Raw genomic sequence first — 13,396 nt, 5'->3', positions numbered from 1 at the left:
TTCTATCAATCACATTTAGTCACAGTTATTGTACTACATTCTTAATAAATTACTTATTTTTACTTCAAGGAAAATTACAGTGATTTCTTCCTGTTGTTGCTTATGAAATGTCAAGATAATTTTAGTTTTTCAGTAAAGGTCAGGAATAATGAAAATCATTCTATTTGGATTAAAATGATTTTATGTTACTCTTTCAAATGTACTTTATACTTAACTGCAAATATTGCTTATATGAAGGGACCCTGTAGATCATGAAGGATTAAAATTTTTTATGGGTGTACATGCACTTGAGGCAAGATCAAATATATTTCTTACTGTCAAGAAAAATCTATTAAGTCCCTATAGTTTAACAGTTTCAATTTTTCATTTATATTAATATTCCCCTTTTCAACAGCTAAATGAAATGTCAGGACTTTAGTAGTCATATTTTAGTTTAAATGATGACAGAAGTAATATTATAATTATACTGATGATACATGGATTCTGACTGAGTATGTATTTAAATTCCAGGATATATTTGTCAAATGAGTTTTAGATTTCACTACTGTTGATGTCATTACTAATTCCCCAAAAGCAATTCAAGTAAACATCACAAATCTAACTAAACCTTGACATTAGGTTGGGCAAGGATATATGTGTATACACATATGCATATACTCATAGTAATAGTCAATATGTCTGATTAAGTCCTATTAATAAATAACAAATTTCACAGGTTCAAGTAGTACACTTTCACCTTAGGCTCTACATAACAAAAATAAGGTCTGGATATTATAAAAGAATGTTTTTAAAATAAGTTGGTAATTAGTTTGTTCTCTTTTTAGATAACTGGATTTACTTTACGGTTTGCAAAACGGCTGCAGATCAACATGCTGGTCAAGCCAGCAAAAAAAATTGAGTGAGTTTCTTAAACAAGTTTTATTTCGATTTTTCAAATTTTCTTGTAAGATGTGGATATATCTATCAAAGGAGATGGAAATAAAGTTTCAACTTCTGTTTGGCTTAATGTCATTAAATAATTATCAAATGCTTATAACTGTCATTTGTAATTTAGAATGACACCTAATGTGTAGTGAAATGGTACTTACCCATATTTTGGAATGAGTATTTCTGGTATTTCTCTCTTTGCTAACTGTCCAAATATTTTTATGACAATAGTTTCAGCATTCATATTTTAGTTTCCTGGGTATAATTTGTTTAAAGGAAAAATACATACTTAGAAAAGGTCATTCTAATTAAAAAACCTGTATTAGATGGCTTTCCTATGGTTCAGTGCTTAAGAGTCCACCTTGCACTGCAAGGGACACTGGTTTGATACCTGATACGGGACGATCCCACAGGCCTCTGGGAAACTAACCCCGTGCACCACAACAGAGCCTGTGCTCTGGAGCTCTTGAGTCGTAACTACTGAGCCTATATGCAGCAGCTACTGAAGCCTGCGCTCCTGGAGCCTATGCTCCACAACAAGAGAAACCACTCCAATGAGAAGCCCATGCACAGCAACTATAGAGTAGCCCCTGCTGGCCGCAACTAGAAAAGGCCCACGTATGGCAACGAAGACCCAGTGCAGCCACAAATAAATAAATATACAATCAATGTATTAAAAAGATGTGTATGTAGGAAAGATGTCTGAGAAACAGCAATATTAAAATTTAAATGCTTCATTACAGGGGAAACAAAGCACGTAACTTAACCAGGTTGTAAAAGCAACTAATTTCTGAACATTTATTTTCACTAGTAATTACTAATATCTGTCATATGTGTATAGCATATTAGTATATATTTTCATACTTATTTTCAATGTTTATTACAGAGCACTAAAGAATCTGAAGCAAAACTATATTGTCCCTATTCTTTGGCTTAATGAGGTTAGTATTTTTATCTATTAGTCACTAAGAACAGTAAGCTTAATATACAGAAAAAGGTTTTGATGTTTGAAAATTAAATACACACACACACACAGTATTTGAACTTGTCTTTCCATTGTATCTATGGGTGAGTTTATATATTATTAATTATATAATTAATTATTTTTTAAAACAAGTCATATAGAAGTATCAGGATTATGTTAGACTTAAGTCTAACTTTTATGAAAATAAAAATACTTCATAATGCATTTATTAGATAATTTTTCTTGTCATAGTACACGTGTTACGAAAGAGTCATGAAAATATTAAACTCCAAATAACTCAATATGAGCCTTGTAGTGCTAACAAAACCACCCAAGCTTATAATGGGCAAATTAAGAGTAGATGTAGGCAGTCTATCTAGTGCCTGACAAGATATTTTTAATATAAATCATGGAACCGATAAACCACAGAATTAGGAAAGGCATTGCATAAGCCTTTAGAGATAGATGCAGTTGAGCTTTGCCATTTCCTCTGTCACTAAGAAGCAACCTCTGGGAAACTGGAGAATATTTCAGTAAGACTGCTATACTGATCAATGAAATCAGTATATTCAATAACACTAAATAACATGTTTAAAGGAAGGAATAGCAGGAAGTGAATCAAGATGCGGAACACAGAGGAATCATCACCTGCTTTAAAAAAATAAAGTACTGTTGACAAAGATCAAAAATAAATAAATAAATAAATAAAGGAAGGAATAATATCTCTCTCTCTCTCTAAATATTCTACCTGGGCATTTACTGTGTTCTTTGACATGCAAAGAGAATTCCAACAGGTTTGTCTTGCAGATAAAGATGACTGACATTCATGTGTTGTTTCGATAAAAGTGATACACATAAGTGGAGAGTTTGAGTATTCTGCTCTCAAATCTACTCAAATAACACTATTTATTAACTTGATTACAGACTGGTACCATTGGTGATGAGAAGGCGGAAATGTTCAGAAATCAAGTGACTGGGAAAATAAACCTCCTTGGCCTGGTAGAAATCGTCTTGCTCAGTGTTGGTGTGGTGATGTTTATTGCTTTCATGATTTCATATTGTGCATGCAGATCAAAGGGAGTAAATTAAGTAAGTATATAACAGAAACCATATATGACTTCAGTAACATTAAATATTACTTGTTTTCATTTTATCAAAACAGTTATAAACTAGGCTGCAAACATTAATGAACATGTCTAGTCAACTATCATTTTTAATATATCCTTGAAACTTTGAGACACTTAATGCAAGTTAAAATGAAGACTGAATGAGTATTTAGGCTTATCAATATTAAACAGATCACTATATTTCATCTTTATTTTGGGAGGAAATGGGCTAAACTGTGAAGGTGTTACCTTTGAAAAGTTAGAATGCTGCACAAAAGCTATACATGTACTCAATTTTTATTTAATTATTTCTAGATAGTTATTTTAAAAATCACAAATAATTTAATATATCTGACTAGGAAACGTTATGTGAAACTGAAAATGGCAGCTATTTGGGGAGACTGAAATTTATAAGGGAAAAGAAAATAAAAAGTAAAATTAGATAAGCTATAAAATAATGAGAATTAAAGAGTCACTAAATGGTAGAGATAAAATCAGATAAAAATATGCTATTTTTAAATGCAAATAGCATATTAATATAAAAACAGAGCTGCTGCATATAGACATGCTGTCCAAAATCATGACATGCACCCTAGATGTTCCATGTGGAAGCCCTGATGAATGATTATAATTCAGGAACTAAAATTAAATGAGTACAAGAAAATAGAATAAAGTTGAACTCACTAAAACCAAATAATTAGAGTTTAAAGGAAAAATCAGATAAATATGGATGGATGAGTTTTAGCAAAACTGAAGAGGGGGTTCAGGCCTCTGTATTTTAAATATTAGTACCCGTGTCCCCTTGTACACAGAGGAGTGTATACCAGACCCTATTGTCTCTAAATGGAAGCCTTTCTTTAATAATCATACATGGCATTGGTACGGCCTGAGGGGAGGCCACTAACCCATAGGTTCTATCCACCATTCCTTCCCTGGGATATCAAAGAAAAAAAATGAAGTGAAGTGAAAGTCACTTGGTAGTATCCTACGGCTTTCCACCTCATGAACTGTAGCTCGCCAGGCTTCTGTGTCTATGGAATTCTCCAGGCCAGAATTCTGGAATGGGTTGCCATTCCCTTCTCCAAAGGACCTTCCTGACCCAGGGATTGAACCCGGGTCTCCTGCATTGCAGGCAGATTCTTTACCGTCTAAGCTACCAGGGAAGCCCAGAAGAAGAACAAGGAAAAAAAAAAAAAATATATATATATATATATATATATATATATATGGAATCTAAATTAAAGCAAGGACTGATGCTGAAGCTCCAGTACTTTGGCGACCTGATACAAAGAGCCAACTCACTGGAAAAGATTGAGGGAATGAAGAAAAGAGGGTGACAGAGGATGAGATAGCTAGATGGCATCACTGATTCAATGGACATGAGTTTGAGCAAACTCAGGTAGATAGTGAAGCACAGGGTAGCCTGGCATGCTCCAGTTCATGGGGTTGCAAAGAGTTGGACATAATTTATCAAGTGAACAACAACAGCAGCAAATTGCTCTGAAGAAAATCAATCACAATTTTAAAACAAGTCTTCTTATTCCACTTTCAGATTGCTGACAGTAAGCTGCCCTGTATAGAAATTCTGGAGCTGCCACTGACAATTATTGACCTTAATGTGCTCAAATCATGCTATTTTACATGAATTTCACAGCTAATCCCTAATAAAAATTTATGATTTTCCAGTAGCCATGGATCTATCAGCATCCCTTCTGTTTTTTGGAGACATTACAGAAAAGTACATTTTAACAGTATAAAACTATTTTCAAAGTGTGAATCAGTTAAATTGAAGATTTAAAAAACAAACTGGACTTTTTGGACCAATTTTTTTGTGTGTGTTCGTGAGATTGAAAGCTTAGACTGAGGAAGGCAACTCGATCTTTTATTCTGATGTTTTCTGCCTATATATATTTCCTTAAGAGGACACTGAACAATTCTGCCTATGGTCTATTTGGACATAATGTATTCAAAATGCTAATACATTCATGTTATAATAAAGGAAATATGGCATCACCTTTAAAACATGTCATCAATCCAGTAACAAGTTATGTTTAAACACAGTAATTCATATGACCATTTATATAATAGACCAAAATATCATCCATTGAAAAGCCAAGTTAAAACAAAACTTGTTCTAGTGGGAAGATAAGCTTTTCAAAATGAACTATAGTAGTTGTAAATTTTTTGGTATTATTCTCTATTGAAATTACATAACCTATTTCATCAGTGCTTAATGAGCCCTGAATGTCCAACATCTTGGGTCTCTATGTAGCTTGGGCTTCCCTGGTAGCTCAGCAGGTAAAGAATCCACCTGCAATGCAGGAGACCCTGGTTTGATTCCTGCGTCGGGAAGATCCCCTGGAGGAGGACATGGCAATCCACTTCAGTATTCTTGCCTGGAGAATCCCCATGGATAGAGGAACCTGGAGGGCTAGAGTCTATGTGGTCACAATGAGTTGGACACAACTGAGCAATTCAGCAGAGCTATGCAGCTGAAAGTAAAAGACTGAAAACTTTCCAGAGTGTCTTTATCAACAAGTGTATTGATTTGGCTTAAACTTCTGACTGTTACAAGGAAAGTAACTGCTCTTTATACAACAGTATGTCTTTTTATCTTTACAAATAGAGAAGAAAAAATTTCTAGGTTGATTACTTGATTTACTAGATTTAGAAGAATCACAGATATAGATTTCCTTAAACAGGCCTCATGTTGAATATTGTAATTAATTATGCCTTTGGGAAGATTTATAAACAACTGAAAAATAAGGAGACGCTGTGCAGAGGGAATAAAGTAAAGATGGGAGAGTGAAGGTGTGGATTTATTCAATGGATCACGAAGAGAATAAGCCAGTAGTCTTTTCAAAAGAAGCAGTACATACACCACTAAACAGAGGACGGTCTGAAGGGACAGCAAGGAGTGGAAATGCTCATGCAGAGCAGATTTAATGAGTGACCCTCCTTATCTGACTGCGTGCAGCTCTTGAGAGCTGGGAAGGAGCCTTCCATGAACCCTGGAATGGGAAAATAACTGCCTTATCCGTGAAGCACATCAGAGAAATTTTCTCTACAGCTGGAGAAATTGGGCTGATTTCTAGAAAATACAACATCTTTAATATATAGAATTTGAGTCTTAACTATTTTCCCATGAATTTCTGATATGTACCTTATCTTTCTTCTTTCCAGGGAGTAAAAGAGTCTCTACATTTATGCACCAGCTATGTCAGGACCTTTCTTAATATCACCTTACAAAAGTCAAGATTTTCATGCTTTATTTTTGCAAAACACACCTTATCTTACAGTTCAAGAACTGGTGGCACTCCCTCCCACCTGCCCCCATAAGCAGCAGCACATTTCAAAAGGATTATTAAGACATCATTAAATTCCACACTTTGAACAAAAAACCAGCACTTTTAAAAATTCAACATGTTCACAATGGAATGGACTTCAGTTTCTACAGATGTGGCTTGAGCGTGACCCACTTATTTTTACTTGGTACTGATTCACTGATTTATTCCCAATGCTAAATTCAGCAGAGAGATGGTCATTCTACACAAATCCTGGACCCTGAACACTAGCCTTCCTCATCAAAAGGAAAACATCACTACCCTCATCAGTGTCCCCGCAAAACACAGACCCAGTACTGTCAGTACATTGCCTCTGAAGAGCAAATATTTTGAAAGATATTTGAAAATGTAAACTAAATGACTAGCCTATGAACCATTTATTATACATTTCTCAAGGTTTTTTTCCTCTACGGAATCCTTTGTACAGCATCAGCAAGGCATTATAACCATGGTATTTATAACAATATGTGCTTATATTTTTGTCAATGGTTATGCATTTGGACATGTTTGAGAACTTTGCTATCTTCCATCTTCTACAGCTATTCTGGAAATCTGAGCAAATTTTCATCTTTCTACTCAGTTGCATACAACTTATGCTTGGCACCTTCAGAATGCTGTGCTAGTACTAAGAGATGTAAATGATAATACAGAAATTATTATGTGGAAGATCACTAGCTGTAGAATGTGTATTCATAGTGATTTGTTGTAAAATTTCTTGCTTTCATTGTCACCTCAGAAAGACTGGTTTTGAACATTAAAAGATGTTCCTTAAAATCTTGTACTTTGTCTAGTTCCTGTTGTGTCATAAAACATTTACTCTAGTTTTCTAATTGTTCTATCTGAATTTTTGTTTCTGTATGAACCTAATATTTCCTTTTGAAATATTATTTCTAAATTCAATCTTTACAACTTTTTCCTTAACTAATTTTTGAGCCAGTTGGGGGATAAGGAAATAAAAAGATAGTTGGTCATACTTTAAAGGTACAGAACTTAAATTCTAGATTATGAAAGACCTTTCCTTTTTACCAGAAGATGTATTGCTAGGTAGTCCTGCTTTCTTAAGCAGAAGTTCACTTATGGCAGAGACCACGAGTCCTTGGCTCCCCACAGAAGGGGACGATGGACCACATTCTGCCTTGTGTTTTATAGGATAAAATCAGAAATAATCTTGTCATGTCAGTTGCCAGGGTAAATAAATAACAATAACTGCAAACCGAGATAACATGAGTTTGGAAGGATCTTTGGAAAAATCTTGAAGATATTCAAAACATACTGATGTAATATCCTTTCATTTCCTGGGAATAGAAAAAGTATCCTCCTAAAATATGGGGATGTGTTAAAGAAATTAAAATGAACAAAGTGTAGTTCAGGCTTCAGGAGCAGGAGAGCAGGTTTCTGACCTGCCTGGACACTGCCTGAATTCCGTGCCTGCCTGTGAGCCCCGCCAGTCACACAGTATTTTATATGGGAAAGAGAGTGGATCTTGGAATCTACTAAACCCCTGAAGGGCTTACGAGCCCCCTAGGGTTTCTAAGAATTGTTGATGAGTCACGAGGTGAAACAAACAGCACTGTAAAAGTTAAAAACCGAAACTGCAATTTTGCTATCAGTTTGTGTGTGGCCGGCCTGGGATTATAAATGGGAGACCCCAAAACTTCAATCTGAAGTCTCACCCATGGGGTGGATGTACTTTCCAGGACCCTTTTCCTGTTGGGGCTCCAGATTAAGGAGGGACTTCTCAGTGCTGCTCAAGTCTGGATATAGATAGGCCCAATCTGGTGATGTATAAGCTGTGACTTCTTCATTGCTTGTATTTCTTTTTTTAAATGACTGTATATTGAAATTAACTCAAATAATTATCCATAAAAATAGAAATTGTTTATTTGTGAGTAAGGAGTGGTTTCTTTTGTTAACGAATTCATCAAACCTAAAGGAAAGTAAAACTTTTGGCAAAACTGTTAACATGTGAGATCCTAGCTATCTGTCTTCCGATACTGAGTCTACTTTCACTACATTAGGATACCTGTGGACATGTTGATTTAGGAAGAATATAAAGGATACTTCTTTAAGTCTTAAACTAAATAGGGTTGAATGATGTAAAGCAGAAATAGTTCAGAAGAATTGAATAAAAAAATTACATACCCACCTAAGGGTAGATAGAACTGTATAACCAATCAATGACACAGATTTTAAATCTTCATATTTAAAAATATGAAATTTTTAAAAATTAAAAAAAATAAGAAATGCACCTCATATTATTTGTGTGCTACGTCGCTTCAGTCATTTCTGACTCTGCAACCCTATGGACTGTAGCTCGCCAGGCTCCTCTGTCCATGGGATTCTCCAGGCAAGAATACTTGCAGTGGGTTACCATGCCCTTCTCCAGAGGGTCTTCCTGACCCAGGAATGGAACTTGCCCCTCTTATGTCTTCTGTATTGGTAGGCGGAGAGAAAGGTTTTGACTTATGAGCTCATAGTACTCTCTATATTCTAATTTTTATCATTACTTACCATATTTTCTTTAAATTCTTTAAATATACAAAAGGAAAAACAATCCATACATAAAGACAAATGAAACACATTAAAAATACCTAGTAGAAAGTATAATACCTTGTTTTAAAACCAGGAGACACTTATTTTTACATGACAATGAGTTTGGATGTGTGTACGTGTGCTTCCACATGCATGTGCTGAGGTGGGAGTTCGGCACTTTGGGGAGTATGTTTCATGTTGACTTAATTGCCCCAGAGCAAGTATAATTGTACACATGGATGGATTAGTCTGCTTTTTTTCATTGAAAAATTGCCCCATATTTTAAAGAGGCATATTTTTATTTAACATTGTTAAATCACCCCAAAAACCCAGGTGTTTAAAACTTAAAGTTTGAAAATCTGTATCATCTGCAAAGGGGTTAACATAAACTGGAGAATCTGTAGCATCCTAAAGTGGGTTGAGGCTTACTGTTGCTGACGAGCACATGAAGAAAAGAAAATGTAGATCTTTCAGTACTCAGAAAAAGAGGTTAAAGGGGGTGTCATCTTAGGGGAAACATAGCTGTATGTTAGATTTTTACATGTGTGATAAGCTGTTGATCTTATTAACCTATTATCAATGTCTGGTCTGAATTACAGAGGATCTTTCTAGCTGGAGTTTGCTGCAGGTGTGTTCTGTCAGTTCAGTGTTCTGGTTGAAGTTCAATGTATTAGAGACACTGTGGCTGCTTTCTCTCTATCTGCCTCTTCATGGTCACCTACAATGATAAATAACCACTCCACTTAATTAATCACTATTCATTATGATTTTCTGCATATACTAACAGAATTGCCTATATTTGTTTTTCTGCGTTATTTACAGCTAGTTGAGTTGATGAACTAAAGATGAATTAGTGCCAAATACTGGCATCAAAAAAATACAGGCATACTCTGCTTTTTCCTTTCTTGGCTCAAAGGTAGCTGCATTATTAAATATTTGTGAAAATAAAAACTTCCTTTAGTAGAAAAATGATTTGCTTTTCATTTATTTAGTTTTGAATGTGTATGATTTGAATGATATTTGATATTACTACTATAACTATATATTAGCTATTGTTGACCCTATCTGACATTTTTACATAGTAACTCCTATTCTCTTTTCCCAACTGTTCTCAGATGCTAGTAAGCTTATGTGCACATATTTCTGAAATGCTCCAGTCTATACACTCATGAAGGAACTAGCGCTTCATGAGTGACATAGCTAAGGACAAAGGGTTTAAACTCTTGTTTATTTCATTGTGTGAAATCTGGGTCAGGTGCCTCAGCATCACCTGTGAACTTCTTAAAAATGCAGAATCTCAGGTTCTATCCTAGACCTACTGAATCAGAATCTGTAGTTTGGTAGGATACCAAAGTGTTTTCTAGTCACAAGGAAGTAAACATGCCCACATTAAATCACAGTGAAATTAGACTACCTGTGTAACAGTTTTATTTGTCTTGTTCTTGGTATTAGGTAGATTTATTACAGAATGACTTAAGAGAGTGAAGCTATAAAAGCATACTGCTATGAGAGGAAAGTCTGACATCGTGCTTGACAATCTGCTACTATAAATATTTCACTTAGCAGAAGGAAATGACAACCCGCTCCAGTATTCTTGCCTAGAGAATCCTGTGGACAGAGAAGCCTGGTGGGCTGCTGTCTGTAGCCTCACACAGAGTCGGACACGACTAAAGCAACTTAGTATGCATGCATGCATTGGAGAAGGACATGGCAACCCACTCCAGTATTCTTGCCTGGAGAATCCCAGGGACAAAGGAGCCTGGTGGGCTGCCATCTATGGGTTCACACAGAGTCAGACATGACTGAAGCAACTTAGCAGCAGCAGCAGCATTTCACTTAGCTTTGTTGTTTGCTCTGTGAAATCTGAAAATGCTATTTTCAGATGGTCATAGAGCTAATCAGCTTGGCAGGGTAGAGGGTGAAGCAATAGTAACTTGACTCTCTAAATCTTATGGAAGGATTTCTTTGATCTGTTTGACAGTATTCATGACAAATATTCATATTTACTGCATGTAAAGATTTCTCTCCTGGAGGATGTCTTGAGAGGGATAAGCAGGAGCAAGGGAGGAGAATACAAAGACAAGGGCTTATTTCTGGAAAAGAATGAGTGTCTAAACAGTAATAGAAGCATAAATAAGGCCAGTGTGGAGGAGAGAAGTGAACTTGGACTGACCTAGGGTCCAGAAGTCAAGGCTACAGCTACTGTTCTGCCTAACACTACATTCAGTCTACACAGGTGAGGAGTATGGTCGTTATGGAAAGATGGTACTATATATGACAGGATAGGTAATTAGTGGAAGATAGTTTTACAAACCCCACTTTCTAAGCATTAAAGAAGATAATTTAGTTATTGGAGACATCTAAGGAAACATCTTCAGATGGTTTTGCCAAGAATATGCACTAGTCATAGCAAACACACTCTTCCAACAACACAAGACATGACTCCACATATGGACATCACCAGATGGTCAATACCATAATCAGATTGAGCAAGACAAGACTGGGAGCTGACTGTGGCTCCGATCATAAACTCTTTATTACAAAATTCAGTCTTAAATTGAAGAAACTAGGGGAAACCACTAGAACATTCAGGTATGACCTAAATCAAATTCCTTATGATTATACAGTAGAAGTGACAAACAGATTCAAAGGATTAGACCTGACAGACAGAGCGCCTGAAGAACTATGGATGGAGGTTCATGACATTGTACAGGAGGTGGTAACCAAAATCATTCACCAAAAAAGAAATGCAAAAGGCAAAAATGGTTGTCTGAGGAGGCCTTACAAATAACTGAGAAAAGAAAAGAAGTGAAAGGCAAAGAAGAAAAGGAATGATACAGCCATCTGAATGCAGAGCTCCAAAGAATAGCAATGAGACATAAGAAAGCCTTCCTCAGCGATCAATGCAAAGAAATAGAGGAAAACAACAGAGTATGAAAGACTAGAGATCTCTTCAAGAAAATTAGAGAGACCAAGGGAACATTTCATGCAAAGATGGGTTCAAAAAAGGACAGAAACTGTATGGACCTAACAGAAGCATCAGATATTAAGAAGAGGTGGAAAGAATATACAGAAGAACTATACAAAAAAGATCTTCAGGACCCAGATAACCATGATGCTGTGATAACTCATCTAGAGTCATATATCATGGAATGTGAAGTCAAGTGGGCCTTAGGAAGCATCACTATGAACAAAGCTAGTTGAAGAGATGGATTTCCAGCTGAGGTATTTCAAATCCTAAAAGATGATGCTGTGAAAGTGCTGCACTCAATATGCCCACAAATTTGGAAAACTCAGCAGTGGCCACAGGACTGGAAAAGGTCAGTTTTCATTCCTATCCCGAAGAAGGACAATGCAAAAGAGTGTTCAAATTATCATACAATTGCACTCATCTCACACTCTAGCAAGGTAATGCTCAAATTCTTCAAACTAGACATCAACACCATGTGAATTGAGAACTTGCAGATGTTCAAGCTAGATTTATAAAAGGCAGAGGCACCAGAGATCAAATTGCCACCATCCTTTGGATCACAGAAAAAGCAAGCCAATTCCAGAAAAACATCTGCTTCTGCTTTACTGACTACACCAAAGCCTTTGACTCTATGGATCACAACAAGCTGTGAATAATAAACAGATGGGAATACCAGACCATCTTACCAGCCTCCTGAGAAATGTGTATCCAAGTCAACAAGGAACAGTTAGAACTGGACATAAATAATCGACTGATTCCAAATTCAGAAAGAAGTATGTCAAGGCTATATATTGTCACCCTGCTCATTTAACTTATATGTAGAGTACATCATTCGAAATGCCGGACTAGATGAAGCACAAGCTGGAGTCTAGATTGCAGGGAGAAATATCAATAATCTCAGATATGCAGATAACACCTGCCTTATGGAAGAAACTGAAGACAAATTAAAGAGCCTTTTGATGAAAGTGAAAGAGGAGAGTGAAAAAAGTAGGCTTAAAATTCAATATCCATAAAACTAAGTTCATGGCATCCAGTCCCATCACTTCATTGCAAATAGATGGGGACAGTGACAGACTTTATTTCCTTGGGTTTCAAAATCAATGCAGATGGTGACTGCAGCCATGAAATTAAAAGACACTTGCTCCTTGGTTGAAAAGCTATGACCAACCTAGATAGCATATTAAAAAGCAGAGTCATTACTTTGCCCACAAAGTTCCATCTAGTAAAAGCTAGTAGTCATGTATGGGTGTGAGAGTTGGATCATAAAGAAAGCTGAGAGCTGAAGAATTAATGCTTTTGAACTGTGGTGTTGGAGAAGACCCTTGAGAGTCTCTTAGATTGCATGGAGATCAAATAAGTCAATCCTAAAGGAAATCAGTCCTGAATATTCACTGGAAAGACTAATGCTGAAGCTCCCATAAGATTGGCCACCTGATGTGAAGAACTGACTCCTTGGAAAAGACCCTGACACTGGGAAAGATTGAAGGCAGGAGGAGAAGGGGATGACAGAGGAGGAGTTGGTTGAATGGCATCAGCAATTCAATGGATATAA

General features: G+C 36.1%; 1 protein-coding gene across 16 annotated transcripts in view; it reads left to right on the top strand.

Moving 5' to 3' along the window:
- Window positions 1–7,119, top strand: part of LOC129659063 (platelet glycoprotein 4) — a 376,463-nt gene extending 369,344 nt beyond the window's left edge. For 15 of the 16 annotated variants that reach the window (XM_055590131.1, XM_055590124.1, XM_055590123.1 and 12 more), the window contains 4 exons: window positions 825–898; window positions 1,814–1,868; window positions 2,816–2,980; window positions 6,181–7,119. In XM_055590131.1, coding sequence (XP_055446106.1) covers window positions 825–898; window positions 1,814–1,868; window positions 2,816–2,980 — 294 coding nt within the window. In that variant the 3' untranslated portion in view covers window positions 6,181–7,119. The other variant, XM_055590120.1, reaches the window with a different exon arrangement.
- The last annotated feature ends 6,277 nt before the right edge of the window (window positions 7,120–13,396 follow it).

The sequence above is a fragment of the Bubalus kerabau genome, chromosome 8 (genome assembly GCF_029407905.1).
Source record: "Bubalus kerabau isolate K-KA32 ecotype Philippines breed swamp buffalo chromosome 8, PCC_UOA_SB_1v2, whole genome shotgun sequence".
Lineage (NCBI taxonomy): Eukaryota > Metazoa > Chordata > Mammalia > Artiodactyla > Bovidae > Bubalus > Bubalus kerabau.
The sequence above is the reverse complement of the archived record's forward strand: the minus strand, read 5'-3'. Positions and strand labels throughout refer to the sequence as shown.